General features: G+C 34.2%; 1 protein-coding gene across 2 annotated transcripts in view; it reads right to left on the reverse strand.

Moving 5' to 3' along the window:
- The window catches only part of LOC116337254 (RNA pseudouridylate synthase domain-containing protein 2-like), a 212,483-nt gene that overhangs the window by 8,630 nt on the left and 187,628 nt on the right, over positions 1 to 16,225 (reverse strand). For both annotated transcript variants that reach the window (XM_031761666.1, XM_031761665.1), the window contains 2 exons: positions 10,651 to 10,738; positions 101 to 321 (listed from right to left, as the gene is read on the reverse strand). In XM_031761666.1, the coding sequence (XP_031617526.1) occupies positions 101 to 321; positions 10,651 to 10,738 (309 nt within the window). The remainder of the gene's footprint in view (positions 1 to 100; positions 322 to 10,650; positions 10,739 to 16,225) is intronic.

Genomic DNA, 16,225 nt, shown 5'->3' on the forward strand with positions numbered 1-16,225 from the left:
GTGTGTGTGTGTGTGTGTGTGTGTGTGTGTGTGTGTGTGTGTGTGTGAAATGTACGAACATGTGTATGTCTTTGTATTTCAACGAATTGCTTGTACTTACTCAGGAAAATCACCTTCAACACGACACATATACTGCTTTTGCACTTGACGATTTCGGATTTGATGCTCCATTTGACGTGCTTTCTTTGGACTGCGACCGAATAACAAAAGGCCTGACGTAAGACGATCCAAACGGTGAATTGTTCGTAAATTTTTCAAATTGAATTCCTTTGCCAAAATGAAAACCACCGTATTGTGACGGTATCGCCCACATGGATGTACCTAATATGAATGTAAGAAAAGCAACGAAAACAGAAAGAGAAAGAAAAAAACATAATTTCGTTAGAGTGCATATCGATATTTGGAAAAATGTAATTTTCTAAAAACTCAGATAAATGCCTTGGATCTCTAATGCATTGTTATTTTCTTTTCATTGCTTTTTCATTGATTGAATACAGTTGGATGGAGAAAAGGATTGGAAGTTGTGAAGAGGGGTATTAAATTTATGCTATTTCTTTTTTCTTGTATAGAAAAAAAGGTTCTTGAGAACATTTCCTAATTGCACTCGTAACCAAAGCACTCAAATTGAATACACTAAGCAAAAGCATTAAATTTTCAAGTATTCACAATTAGCGTAAAAGATCATTCCCATTATTTTATCGTACCATAAGTGTTGAATTTATGATAATTGATCTATTTCAAAATCGAAAGCGCCGTTACAATCGAATTACCAGTTCATTCTATACTCGTACCATTTAGTGTGTTTCAGTAAATTGAAGCCAAGTTGGAAATGCTGAAAGCCATTTCCTTTGCTATTTAATCACATTTGCTGAATAAATAATTTTGCAGCTTGTTTGTGCATTACATATACGGACAGGCAATTCGTATTTTCCATTTATGTGTGTGAACAGCAGTGACTTTCATTTGTGATTATTAAGATAATTTTTGCAATTTGTTTTTGTTGTATGTGTGTGTCTGTATTGACTGTGTATTTTGTGTTGCAACATTTGGTTGTTTCGTTGCCAAGTTTCAAACTTTTGACATTGGAAGACCGCCTGTGGCGATGCATAAAAGTGTAGTAAGCTAATTCTTTGATTGACGCATTTATCATTTGCCTGAATTTACAACTTTCTGACAACTGATGTTATATACATCAAATTACGTTCGTTTCGTTTAGGATTATCGCGCGCATTAAACTCCGAGAGAGTTGATTTTTGTTTACCTTTTTTTTTTGTTGTGGCGAAATATTATAAAAGTTTTCATTCAACGATATACACATTCAGTAGTTGCCAGTCTATGTATTTCGGATAGATATCCATCCGAGATATTTTAGAATATCTGGATATACAGTCTATGTATTTCGGATAGATATCCATCCGAGATATTTTAGAATATCTGGATATACAGTCTATGTATTTCGGATAGATATCCATCCGAGATATTTTAGAATATCTGGATATACAGTCTATGTATTTCGGATAGATATCCATCCGAGATATTTTAGAATATCTGGATATTCAACGCAACTGCACAGTGCCAGAGCTGTTTGCATCGCAAATAGAATCTACGGTAGGTCGCTACGTATATGTGTATCAAGTGCCGCACGTACACAGTCACACTGTGTCTGTATTTTTCGTGTAGCGACATAACGTAGGTTATATGTGAGACGCACACAGCTCTGGCCTTGTGCAGTTGCGTTAAATATCCAGATATTCTAAAATATCTCGGATGGATATCTATCCAAAATACATAGACTGGTAGTTGCAATTAACTCTCTATTGTCTTGAACTAACAAAAAACTACTAGTTTTTACAGCACATGCATACCCACCCACCACAATGAACGGCGCAGTCTTAAGGGGCGCAAGCAAACATTTGCACGATACATTTTTATTGCGGCCATAATTCGTTTGGAAATGCTCATAACTAAAGTGGAATCGCTATTATCATCGGTTTTTGCGTAGGTATCACGTGTAAATAACATTGAGGTCAAAAATATTTATGGCCAAAGGAATGATCATTTTACGATATAACGCTTCTTTATGTCTTGAACCGAATGTGTGTGTGTGTTCAGCACTAGGTTCAGCATTGACTGGTTAGAAAAGTGTGATTCAACACGTGCATGTAAACACACATCTGTTTCGCTTTCTTCCTCTATCTCCATCTCTCTCTCTCTCTCTCTCTCTCTCTCTCTCTCTCGTTTCATATCCGAATTCAAATCCAAACCCGAGATGCGAACAATGAATGAACAAGGGCCCGTGTAAATGCGCTTTAAATTAATGAAAGTGAACAACATATGTGCCAGACACTTTGAGAATGCTTTCGCATATCATTGATGCTGTGGCCTGAAAACACACACAGAGACATGCTGCTTCCCATACCATTAATCGTATTGAAGGTTTTCTTTTGTGCCTCAAACGCACACAGACATGGTTTGTTAATTTTGAAAGAGCAACGAAGAACTTAACATTCCAATGCAACTTGTATTGTTTGTGCAATAAATGGTGCAGATTCAAATTCAAAGGGGTACTAACGTACTGAATACTCTTTTCAGCCCAAGTCACACCGAGAAATGTCAACGAAAACAACATTTCATGTTCGTATTTCGTATATGTCATTTGTTCCGTATATTAGACATAGATTTTTGCACGACATATTTGTAACAATGTATGTGTGCGTGCTCTGTTGAGTTACCTTTACATTATAATACAATGTATTGAGTATACGCACAGAAATGCATTTCGCATCACATCATAAATCTCTCACGTTTCTATCTAATACATTTATACAATTCGACATATGAACCATGCAAATAGTCAATTTTGTAATGGCACAAAACTTTCTACATACCTCCCCCTCCCCTGTCCAAAAAAAAAAAACAATTTCTATCCAGTTGCAGTTTTACTTTGTTTAATCACATTTAGTTTGAACTATCGCATGATACTCATCAAATTAACTTTGCAGCACATTGTCGTTCAGCAGAGTATCAACTGCAACATCATTGTGCTAATCCGCCAAAAGTAATTTTATAGAGTGGGGATTCGGTGTGCTCGCTTTGGTTTGCCATTTACCTCGAAACTTGATTGTCCATTGAAAATGTAACCTGCCATCGGCTATGGCAAACATTAATGACATATTCAAAAAGCTTCATGTTACCCTCCCCATATGATTTCCTTTTGAAACTTTGTATTGCAAAACCGGCGCGGCGCATTCATCAGTCAAGAAAGTGTTTAAGTTGCGACAATATATAAATGAACTACTGTTTACGCGTAATAAACACATGACCATAAAAATTTATATGCACACACACACACGCGTCTCTTCCCATATAGAAATGCTATTCGCAGTGCGCTCGATCTTCGTTATGCCTTTCAACATCGGACGCCGATGCCAAGTTTGAAAATTTATTTTCCATTTATTTTCACAACGCATTCTGAAATGCTGGAAATTGAATGTTGGTGCACGAGTTAAACGCGCTTTTCATATGTAAATGTTATATATTTCATTTAGTTTTTGTCGATGTCTGGCGACGAGAGAGAGAGACGACAATTTAGGAAGAACTTCCGAAGGACTTGAAGACGAGAACTGCGTTTTTTCTTCGTTGCGGTTGGAAGCAAAATGCCATTTCGAAGCAAAAGGTGAAACGGCATATTTTTTAAGTAAAATCAAGAAAATAAATGAGAAATAGGCGGACGGTAGAGAAACACACACTGAGGAAATGGTTTCCGGTTTGTTTGGTTCTCAAAACGATTTTCGTTATAACTTTTATTTATTTAATTTAAGACCACAAACATGCTCTCGACTGTACAATGTTTAAAACGGAAAACGATTCAAATTTACAATTTGAAAACACGTTAATGTATACACAATAAGAACGATGTACTGTGTTTGGGCTTGAGAAAGAGTTTGGTCGAAAGTTTGTGTGAAAAAGAGAGAAAAAGAGAGAGCGAGAAGACTGAACAAGAGTTGAGAAACAGGCATGAAGACAATTTTCTAAACATATTCACATGCCGGGTAACATTATATTTGGGATTTGGTTTAGTATAGAGCATAAAGGTAGAATAAAATTAATGTACTGTGTTTGCTTATTAATTTTGCGGTGTCGGTTCGGTTGTAGTGTTTGTATGTATCTGAATGTAAAAGCACAATGTCGGCACAATTCGAAATATTCAATACGTAAACGCCAGACTGTGTGAGTGAGTGAGAGAAGAAGACTGAGAGTGTATGCGGTCTTGGATGTGATTTCTTATTGTGCTGTTTAAATTTGCTTGAAACATATTGAATTCGGTTATGCAATGGGAAAAGCGATGTCACCGCCAATTTCGAATTTAAATCGTTGTGCCTTCTCTCGAAGCACAGAAATTGAAACTGAAGCGAATTTCGTATTTGTACATCGCATTAGTGGGCTCTAGATGTCTTTGTGTAAGTGTGGTTTTGTGCTAAAGAGAGAAAATACACGTCTGACATTTCTCATATAGCATTTTGCCATTCTAATTGATAGTTGGCTGCTTGATGTTGTTATTGTTGTTACTGTTTGATACCGAAATGCAAAGGAGATAATTTAAATGTTCACAAAACGAGCACTTGAACAGTGTGTCTGTGTGTGTGCGGCAAAACGAGAATGAAATTTTAGTTGGAAATTCTCTGAAGATGAATAAATAATTATCAAAATTCCATCGTTACAATGAAAATAGCTCAGGCGAGAGAAAGAGATGGAGAGAACATGAGATATAATTTAAGAACATGTTGTGTATTATCACGATTCGAATTCATGCTCATTCCGATAAATCGTACCATGGACAATTGCGTTGCAAACGTGTTTAGTATTTAACATTGATGCTATAGGCATTCCATACCGATTGTCATTATGTGCGTGTGTGTGTGTGTTTTTGTCCTCTAGCATTGACACTTCAATTGTTATTTCTCACGTGCCGAACATTTTCGGTAGTTGTCATTTTGTTAAGTAAGTGCTACTAAAAGTTCAATTATAATAAGATACACGTGCGTTTACTTAGACTTGCTTATGTGGCATTTCTTGTCGTAATCACGCACATCCGACATTTAACTAAGTGTGATTTCAGTTTGGAGTGCACGAAATCAGGAACCGCACCATATTCGAAAATCGTTTTTTTTTTTTATGTTACTGGCGCAAGTAAATTTGGAGAAGGATTTAATATTAATCAAAAAGTATCAGTTTGAAACGCAATGAACTTTGATATTTGGGTATATTGTGAAATCTATCCAAATTATATTTGACAAATATGCTTCTATAGTGCTTCCAAGCTTGATGTAGCTTGAATTCATTTTGGACTTAAAATTTAACCTTCTTTGGTTCAATTCTCTACAGACAGTGTCTCCATAATGAATTGTAACCGATCGATGACACTTGAAATGTAGTTTTATGAATTTGACACGATTCACTTCACTCGTTTTCATTCAAAAGCCAAATTGCCTCATCACACAATACTTGTACATGGAACCAATTTCAACTGAATGCGACTGATTTAATGTGGTGCATTGTAGAGCAGGAAATCCAATTTTCCGGGGATGTTTTCATTGCTTCTGACACATATATCTTTTATTTCGCTCGAATTGTTGTCGAAATAGTAATGACTGCGAAGTTTTAAGGCGAAGGAGTACAAATGATTGAAAGTTTTTAACACGATATCAAAAATTCAAAACATATTTCAAGCGCGCGCTTCAAGGTTTTATCTATTGAGCGTATTCCAACTTAAATCGAAGCGCTTCGTTTCGCTTTTAATCTATTTTATTGACGGAATTTTTGCTACAACATTGCGTGCTGTTCTCTTCATATAAATCCATTAAATTCCATATAAACAGAGAAGTGAACGAGTAATTGAGTCAAGAGTGCCATAAATATATTTTCCATGGATTTATCATAAAATCAGATCAAATTCATACCCAACCCCCCGTCGTCAAATGTGTGCTATGCATATGGAATTACTATAACTCTTACTGTATGTGTGTGTATGTATAGACAAAGTATACGGCCATATTTCTCTTTCGATTGCAAATATTTTCTACTCAAAGTAGAATACTAACAACGAGAAGAACATTTGAGGGCAAATAGAGAGATAGAGAGAGAGAGAGAGAACATAAAGTGTGTAATAATGTATTTAATCATCGTTGGTGAACGGAAATAAATAAAACGGAATTGGAGAAAAGGAAGAAAGCTAATGTAAATAAATAGACAGCAGGGCATTCGTGCCATTAACCATTGTGCGGGTAAAATGGAGTCTGTGCAACAACATCGATGTAAACAAATATAAAGAAAATGAAAGAAAAATATGCACATTCATCTAATGCGTCAAGCGCCGTCGAGCGTAATGCATAGGCAATTACGTTAATTGAGAGAAAATAATTAATAAAATGAGGTTTATTTTTGATGTACCCTACATTTTCCACAAGTTAAGATCTCCAACTTCAAAGTGATTTTTTTGTTCACAAGGAGCTTGAGTAACGATTTTTTTACTCTTTTCCCCTTTTCGGACTAATTTTTCATCATGCAATTATATTTTCTCAATAAGCTAAACACATTTTTTTTGTTAAATTAGATAATTTGTGAATGAACACGTGTTTCAACGTTTATTTGGTGTTATTATGATTAGACACAAATGATTTTGATTTGTTCAAGCGAACCGATAGTTTTAATTCGATTGTTTTTTTTAGCAACGTTGGAATAAGGGGGGTTTACAATGATGTGCGTCATCATAGTTTTTGTGTGCATATCGTTTCGTCTGTATTTTACTCACCGGCATCGAACTCGGTTTATCCAAGACAATAAGGTCGTTGTCAATATGGATTATTTTGATTGGATGATCTAAAACGGGCGTCTCATGTCTGATTGTATTCAGTTTGTTTTAGGTTTGTTTGTACAGATTTTTATTTTCGGTTTCGTTTATTTGTGGTTTCGAATTTGGTATGCATTCAAGTTCATTCCGTATGTGTGGTTTCGATGTCACAGTTCAATAAACACATACCAAAAAAATAAATAAACAAAGATACAAAAGGAATATGTATGAGTCCCGAACAAACATGAAGACAGAAATGATACATCTAATCGACACACACACATTTCTATATTTATTTTAGCGAAATATTTTTGATCGTCCTTTTTGTAAAGAATTGACGACTCTTTTAAATTATCTTTCTATTATAAAATTGAAAATTCATTTGAAAAAATTAGACAATTTTGGGGTAAATCAGGAGGAAAAATGTTTGGAAAGCATTATAAATTAGTAACATTAATAGAATCCTTCATGCAAAGAAATCCGAATACTTTTGAAAATATTAATAATGCATTAAGTGAAAATTGCTATATTTCGAGCAATGTCTTTCACTTGAGCAAAGTCGATTAATAGCCACCCGTAGGCAATTGTTCGTGCAGAAATAAGTTGAAAATTTCATTCGGTCTCACTATGAAAATCATTCAAGAAATGGTGAGTCTTTTAATGCGATGTAAAAAATCAAATATCGTAATAATTTGGGTCGAGTGGAGTCATCATAGAAAATGGGCTTAAATCATCGAATAAGGAGAAATCTGAAGTAAATTTCAACGAATGATGACTCATTTGAAGCGATACTATTTATAAATTGTCGTGTTTTAATAAAAAGAGCTTCAATGTTGTTTATTTAATTGTTCGCATAAAGTAAATAGTGAGTATTTTATCGTCATTAAAATAGCAATTTATTTATTATGAAGATGAAATTGACCGTATCGCAAATAAGTAAAAAAAAATCTTGAAATAAATCTAAAACTTCGGTGATGAAGAATGCTTTTCGAATAGTACTCGACGAGTACACACAATTAGAGTGGCGAGAAAGTCAACATGATTCAACTTGAAAGTAACCCGATTCATGTGTACACATCAAATATTTATTTTATCTCATTCTTGTGCGCATCATAGATGCTGAACACAGAAAGTCAGACAACGTGTTCGTGCTTTTTTGTGTGTCTCTTGTTTTGTTCACACTAAAAAGTACACCAAGGGTATTTTCGATAACGATGACAACTTCTAAATACTGGTCTTCTCGAAATGTATTTAACGTCGTCGCGTCGCTGATGTTACACAATTCGAGTCCCATAATATTTCGACGGCCCACTTTTCATTCATGAGATGACACACAGTTGTTGTGATGGCGTACATTTTATGATTGCCTACGGAATACGCTTATTATAATAAATTTGCTTGAATACACTCTTGAAACGGCATCATAATGTTTATGTTTTTGAGCGTGAGCAAAATCTTGTTATTGTTTAGGACCTTTGCTGTCTGATTCATTGTGTACAAGAGCCAGAAGCGATACACAACAGATACTTGCACCGACACACACACACACACAAAATACATTGAACAAGCACAAAACATAGCAAAACAAATGGACTGGCAACCGATTTTCAAAAGCAATAAATTTGCTACTTCAATTGATGGTGCCAGCGCATTGTGCGTGTGTTCATTACAGGAAAACAAATGGTCGTTCCGGTTCGCGTTGAGAGACTATGTATCATAGCTGCAAACGGATTAAACAAGCAAATGATAGCTCGTTCGTTTTCAAATCCTTTATCCACCAAGTGTGTAAGAGAGATAGAAGGGAGCAAGGGCCGGGCCATTTCTGTTTTTTTTTTTTTAGTTTCGATTTGATTAGCGTGTTGATGCCAAGAAATTTTCGACTTAATTTTAATATTTATTTTCGTAATTCTCATTTCCGCACACATTTTTCAAATTGTATACGGATATTTTTCGTATAGAATATTGTGAATGCAAGCAAGTGAAAAATATTTCATGCGCTTGCTATGAACAATTTTTCATTTCTCACTTCTATATCGCTGAGTTATCACTTCATAATACATCCTATTAAATAAGGTTGTGAATTGAAAATGCGCGTTAACAATAGCGCTTGGAAAATGGAATTTAATTTATTGCATGCAATAACATCGCATTTTGAATAGTGTCGGAATGTTTGTTGAAAATTCAACCATGTTTGTACCGTATACAAAATCTCAGATAAGTAGATCTGTAATTAATTCGAATAATTCAGTATATTTAGTGCGATAAATTAAATAAGCTCATTTTCAATGGGTGTCACAATGGCAACCGATGTTTATGTTACGGCTACGATGGCGACATTTAGAAATGAGAGAGATATTCACGAGAAATTCAAACAACTTATTGTATATGGAATGTGAATAAAACGGCGAAACTATGAAAACATTCAACCTTCTCCAAAACTGTATTCATACACATGTTTCGTCTAGAACTTTGACGTATTCCGTGTATTGTTTGGATATTATAATTGAATTGCATTTCGTGTGTGTTCACGGAAAATTAATATTTTGGTCGGATTGATGAAAGTTTATGTTCGTTTATTTATTGCATGATTAAGTGAAAATAATTAAGGTTTACTTTATTATTATTAACTTTAAAATAATTCCTTTCAATCACAATGTAAATGGGTAACGATTGAAATAAATTTGGGCCATTCAATGACAAAGCAGCAATAAATACTTTTATTCAATTTTATCTTTTGGGCCAATACATTTAATAGAGAGAATGCCACGATATATCATTATTTACATTTAACTTTCGTATTTTAAACGCTTCACTCTTTACTCTTGAACACTTAACGCAAATTCAATTGCTGGCCGTTAAATTGGAATAATTAGCTGTGTCATTTTTTGTCGCGCATACGCCCAATTTTTGACCATAAATTATGGCCCGGAAAAAATATGAAAAAATAAATGAAATTTCCATACGATGGTTACTACTGTGAGTTGATTAACGCCACAAATATGAAAAATTCAATTGAATTGAACTCTCACATTAATTTTAAATCAACGAATTGAATCAAATAATAATCATTTCTCGTGATTCAATTGAAAAATGATTTTTTTTTACAAATAAAAAGCATCATTGGAACTTTATGATTTGATCAAAAGCAAAATTGAATGAATGAAATGCTTTTGCTATTAATTTTAAGTAAAATTGTTGTGCTATTACAGAAAAAGCTCCGTCCAATCAATGGGAAAATGAGAAATTTTGATTTTGATAAAATTATTTCACACGAAATCATACGAAATTGACCGGTAAAAATTGACGAATCAATTTGGAGATTTTTCTGTAATTTCATCATTCGAGTGCTGAATAACTTTGCACAAAATGTGTGCTTCAATTATGAACAGTGGTACAGTGTGCATCATTTTGTGAAGTATAGAACTACATTTTTTAGGAACGTTTTTGTGATATAAGTCTGTTTTGTAGGAATTTTTTTGTCGTTTGCTACGGGTTGTAAAGGTAATTTGGAAGCATGAAAAATGCCATTTAAACAAAAATGAATATTTCATCGATTCAATTTCCATGTCGAGTTCAGTAAAATCATTGCATTTTTGATTGTGTTATAATTTTGTTTGTGCAAATTAAATCGATGAAATTTTCATGTTCCATCGAAAAGTGTATCAACAGAATATTAACTGACACAGTTCAAATTTTACAATTATAATATAAAAAAAGTAATGTTTATATTAAAAAAATGAAAAATAATCAAATTAATAAAAGAAATACTCAATAAAATGGCAGTCGTTTAAGCCACTTACTGGAATTGATGCCGGTTTATTAACAACCACAATGTCATCGTCCATGTGCACGATTGTGATTGGTTGACTAGTGACTGGTACTTCATGTCTGGAAAAAATACGAACACACACTTGTTTGGTCAAACAATTTCTTTTTTCGAAAGTTTTGGTTTTAAAATTGTTGATGGGGAAAATATTCTGTATTTAAAAAAAACAATGATAATTTAAAAAAATTCACATCACAAAATAGATGGTAAGTTATAACACAAAAATAATCCAAGTGGAGTTATAAAGCGTAAAATGTTAGTACTAGTAAATGGATTTCAGCTACGTTATGCATTCAAAATAGATTTAAAGCTATATAATGTCTCAAATTCAATTAAATGCTAATCTCTAAATTATTATAGATATTTTATATAATTTATTAACAATCGATATATGTAAAATTCTACATTGTAGATACTTCATTGTTTCATCATGTGAAGATTATAAAATTACACACACATCGACATGAGAGCGTGCAGCTGATTTTTTCAAATTTATCATTCATCCAGCAGCGACGGCGGCACCAACAACAATGCCGATGAAATTATTACGTTCTGAACGGTATATGTATTAAGCCATAAAATATTTATGCTGTGTCGAAAGGATTTGCTTGATTTTTAATTTATGGCATTCAATTCGATGAATCGCTTATTATCCTCTGAGCACTTGGAATTCAGTTGCAATTCCCATTGAATGTCATCGTTTATTCGGTGCTTTATTCATTTCTGCGTATAATATAATAATGACGCCAATGATAATGATCGATTTCAACATCTGTTACTTTACCATCATTCTTCGAAGGAATTCATTGAATTCATCAAATTGTTTTTATTCTTTGGTAACTTTTTCAACGAAGGAAATCGTATTAAAGTTTCATGATCATTATTTGCGTTCATTTTGATTTTTTTTGCATTTAAGAAGAGTAACGAAATGAACGATTAGAAAGCACGCTAGCAGACGAACCAAGTAATAAATAGTTGAAGAGAGCATTAAATAAATTTCATGCGTGCTTTCAAACCAAAGCCATGCAATTAACACACGAAAGCATCGTCAATTTTCTTGACGACAATGAACTAACTTTATTCTGTTATTTGATAATAACAACTTTGGAATTGTATAAAGCTTAAAAAGCTGGGAGAAATGAGAGAGAGAGATGGGGGAGTGTGTTGAAAATCGACAATAGCACACATAAGTTGACTGTACCCACAACGTTTTGACAATTCTACACAACATTTCGTTTGGTTGGTTATGAATTTAATAAAATTGTGCGTATTCTTCGTATTTTATTGGGTATTTCGTTGGATGAACTGGTGTGATAACAGCTATATATTCACAGCAATCATCATAAATTCTATGTTTGCAAGAGCAAACTCCCGCCAAAGCAAACACACTTATGCATTTGGAATGAAAAATTTAGTCAATCCATTTGGGAACTGTATAATCTTTTTTCGATTCGATATGCATTCGGTCAACAAACGACTTAAAGTTTCTCTCATACACCGCATAAACCAAATGGTTAAATTTACGATGCTTTTTTACATTGCGGTCGATTGAAACCAGATGAAAATATGAAAAGACTTATCTTAAACTCCAAAACTATCCACCAAATGTTGTGGGGTTTATTTAACGATTCAATCAAAATCCATGAGCAAAATAATCGTTTAACTTTAAACCGACGAGATAATAAACGGTTAAAAATTTATGCATTAATCGAATCGAAAATCTTAATTCATTTTCTGTATGAAAGGCAGAAGACATACGTTGAATTGCAACTTGGATACATATTGAATTACTTGAATAGCTGTTAATCGGCCAACGGCTTCACTTTTGATCCATACACGCAGCACTTCAGAAAACAAACTTAAACTTTGTAAGAAAACTTTTCATTTGGAAAATAGATTTCGAAACGATTTACCTAGTTTTATTTAAGTCGTAAAAAGAAACCGAAAAAAGAATCGCACTATCGAATCAAATTCTCGGCACCGAATTTTCCAAACTCTTTTATAACGGTAGTTTTAGTTTTATCGACGTTTTACAACATTGATTCCGTTTTCTAGTTGCCATCGCAAAGTAAATAAGATTTTTCATTCGAACATTTTCCAGTGCACACTCTGCGATTTGTTTATTTCCATTTAAAACGTTAAGTTCATATATTTATAATATTATGACAGATACCATGAACGGAATACGCTTCGGGATCTTCAAAGTAACAAAAACTCATAATTTTTTTTTTCTTCAATAACAAAACATGAACGGGCGATATACTCTCATATTCATACACGTAGATACAACGACGCTTCCATTTAGCTTGGGTGGTTTGGTATCCGTGACTTTGCGGCGCTGAAAGTCGACAGAATTTACACACATGATATATGGCAGCTGAAGTTGATTGGAATTTATTGCTTAGCTGCCGATGATGATGATAATGATGATGATAGTTTCGCTGGCAACTTGACTGCACGAAATCATTTATTTTCCGATTCGCGGATGTGATGAAAGACACACACACTCGCGCATACATTTTCTCTCTCGACTTTTCCATTTTCAACTCCATCAAGAAATTTCAATGTGACATGAATTTTAATATTTACATTCATCGACTGTAAAAATGTGCTTTTTGATAGTAAAATATTGTGAAATGAAAATCAAAATTTCAATTGAATTTTAGAGCATCAACTAATTAAAAAATCTAAGATGCAACCATATTTTTTATGCAACAACATTGTTGCCATATCCTAATATTCACGTCAAAGATATTGAAGAGTTTGAGAAATATTACTTTTGCGCAGCACTAAGTTTCCAACGATGTAAAACTGTATTTTGGCAGATATGAATCATTTCTCTCTATATTAAATTTGCAGGGAAATTTCATGTGAATGAAAACGGTCCGCTTTCAATTTTATTTCAATTGAAGTACTTGAAAATGAAATCAGGTCAAAGCTCAAGAGATGCTTGCAAATTCAATGGCAAATGTTGGCAAAACGACAAAAATACATTGAAGGTACATTCATTCATTATAACTGAATTCTAAACAGAAGAAAACATATTACAGAAAAAAAGAAGAACACTCGATGAAAACTTGCAATTATTATGTTCGTTTGTGGCAGAAAAAAAAACATCTCACTTGAGACATTTTTGCACAAAGAAAGCAAAAATAACCACCTTTGTCCACATTTCTCTTCCCATGGATTCACTTTGTGTGCGTTTTTTTGTGTGTTTAAGCTTTATTGCTACAAATTTTCCATTCGTTTCTGCTATTTTTCATTTTATTATTCGACCACGTCGATTTTTTTCTGTTGTTGCTTATTCTTTCTGCATCTGGCAAAAATTTCTTTTGTCCATCGAGTTGTGCTCTACATCTGTGATGTAGTGGTTGCCAAGTCAGATAAAGACAGAACGAAACTTGTTGATCGGTATAAATGTGTGGCAAGAGTGTATCAAAATCACCATCAATTCTCGAATTTTGTACCTTTTTACATGTTTTGCATAATTTTCTTCTACTGTATCCGTATCCGCACGCGCATGGCATATGCTTGCTTTTTTATCTCTCTCGTTCTTTCGCTCTCTAGATCTCTCTGTCTATTGGTGATAGGAAATTCGTTCGACTTGTTCAATCTATCGTGGATGGTGTGATTGGAATCGATGTTTGCTTTCGATTTGCATTGCCATCAGCGTTTCAATACCCGCTTTCAACATGCAAGTAGTATTTCATCATTTGAGCTCACCTAAGCGTGTGCTACCCAGTATCGAAGTGAAGCGGAAAAAATCAGTGCTTGTGTAAATCCATCGTTAAATAAAAATATGCTCCCGTGGAAATTATTTCCGATCCAGAGAGAGGTGCGGAAGAAAGAACGGTGGAGAAAAATCAGAGCGACAAAATAGGCGAAAAAAAAATCAAGGTAAAATGGAACAAGAATAGAAAGTCGGAATAGAGAGAAAAAAAAGTGTGCTGAACCAAAAAAAACACTACATGTACCTTCAATGTACCCTTGTTTCCGGTTCGATGTGCACAAGTTCAAAAACTATAAATCAAAACCTCAACATTTCCCTTTGTACTTTAAGAACATGGCCGCACATTGTAGTGGTGCGTTCGGGTTCTCTCTTTTTTTTTTTTTTGATAAACCAAATCAACACACTGAAAAATAGAGAAAAGAAATTTCATTTGTTGAAGCGAAAAACCACAATGTGTTGGTTGATTTCGTTGTTGGCCGGCACTTGTATTGCTTGTACCTGTGTGTTGTCTTTGGATATTTGGCTTTGTTAACAATAATGAGTTATCGTTTGTGTCAATCCAGCTTTGCAGTTGTTTATTTTTGCCGTTTTCTTTGATAAAAACGAGCATAACGATTAGAAAACCTTAATCCCCTTTTGCTGCATTTTCAATATCCGTTTTGTGTAACCGGTGCAAGCAGATTACTGTGTGTGTGTGTGAACATGAACGATGCAGAAACAAAATAAAAAGAAGCACGTTCACTAATATAGTAAAAAAAAGCTATATCATCCACACAGCTAAAGCATCCTTTGGCTGCGTTTGGCTGACAGCATCTCGATTGAAATTCAAAGAAAAAAAGTGAAACGATTGAATGATTTCACTTTAAAATGTCTTCACTTCAAAAATGTAGCAAATTCATTTATAATGCACCCACGTAATCTTGAAACGACATTTTTAATCAAAATTATCTACTGAAATAAATTTCCGCACTGACACAAACAGACAGACACACAAAGTCGTATGATGACATTGCTTGCTGAAACGAAATGATGGACACTTTTTGTTGATTGATTTCAATGAGTCTTGTTACGGTCACATGTTTTCCGAATGAAATTAAGGTTGAGCATTTGGCAAAAGACAGATCACAGTTTCTCACATATCCGTACAATCCAAGTTAGTATTCTTCTTCTTTGTCAATTCGCACTCATATTAGAGTCTCTATCACAGACTGAAATCCGATTTACTTGTTGGCAGAGCTGATACATTTTCATTTCCCAAATGGCTGTGACATAAACACTGTTAGACACACACACACACACATATATACAGCATGTAAATATATTTCCCCGTGGCATAACGACTTTACTAAATGCATACGAACGAAATCTCGTTTTACTTGTTTCTAAGCAAGTAATTTCGCACAACAAAATCGACAGAGAGAGAGAGAGAGAAAGAGAGAAATCGAAAGCGATGAGAAGTAACTTGGTATTGGCAGAGAAACGGCATGAATGGCAAACCAAAACAAATCCATCGCCAAAACAAAGCAGAAGTGAAGCAATGAGGAAAAGAGTGAAAAAGATAACTAGAGAGGAGGATTCATCCTGTTTTGGTGTTGTTGTGATGTGGCTGTCGCTGGTTGTTGTTTGTGTCCATGTTTGTTAGTTTTATCAAGATACCAAACGCAAGTGGCGTTATTGTTTGCGGAACATGTAATGTGTGAATTTTCATGAATATTGTTACATAAATGCCTGTCACATACAATAGCCCGCACTCCATCGACATCTCACATACTTTACGTGAATCCCTCTAAGTGTATGTGTGTGGGTGGGTGAGTGTGTG

Source organism: Contarinia nasturtii, unplaced genomic scaffold (genome assembly GCF_009176525.2).
Source record: "Contarinia nasturtii isolate CC-2019 unplaced genomic scaffold, AAFC_CNas_1.1 Cnas_scaffold_220, whole genome shotgun sequence".
Lineage (NCBI taxonomy): Eukaryota > Metazoa > Arthropoda > Insecta > Diptera > Cecidomyiidae > Contarinia > Contarinia nasturtii.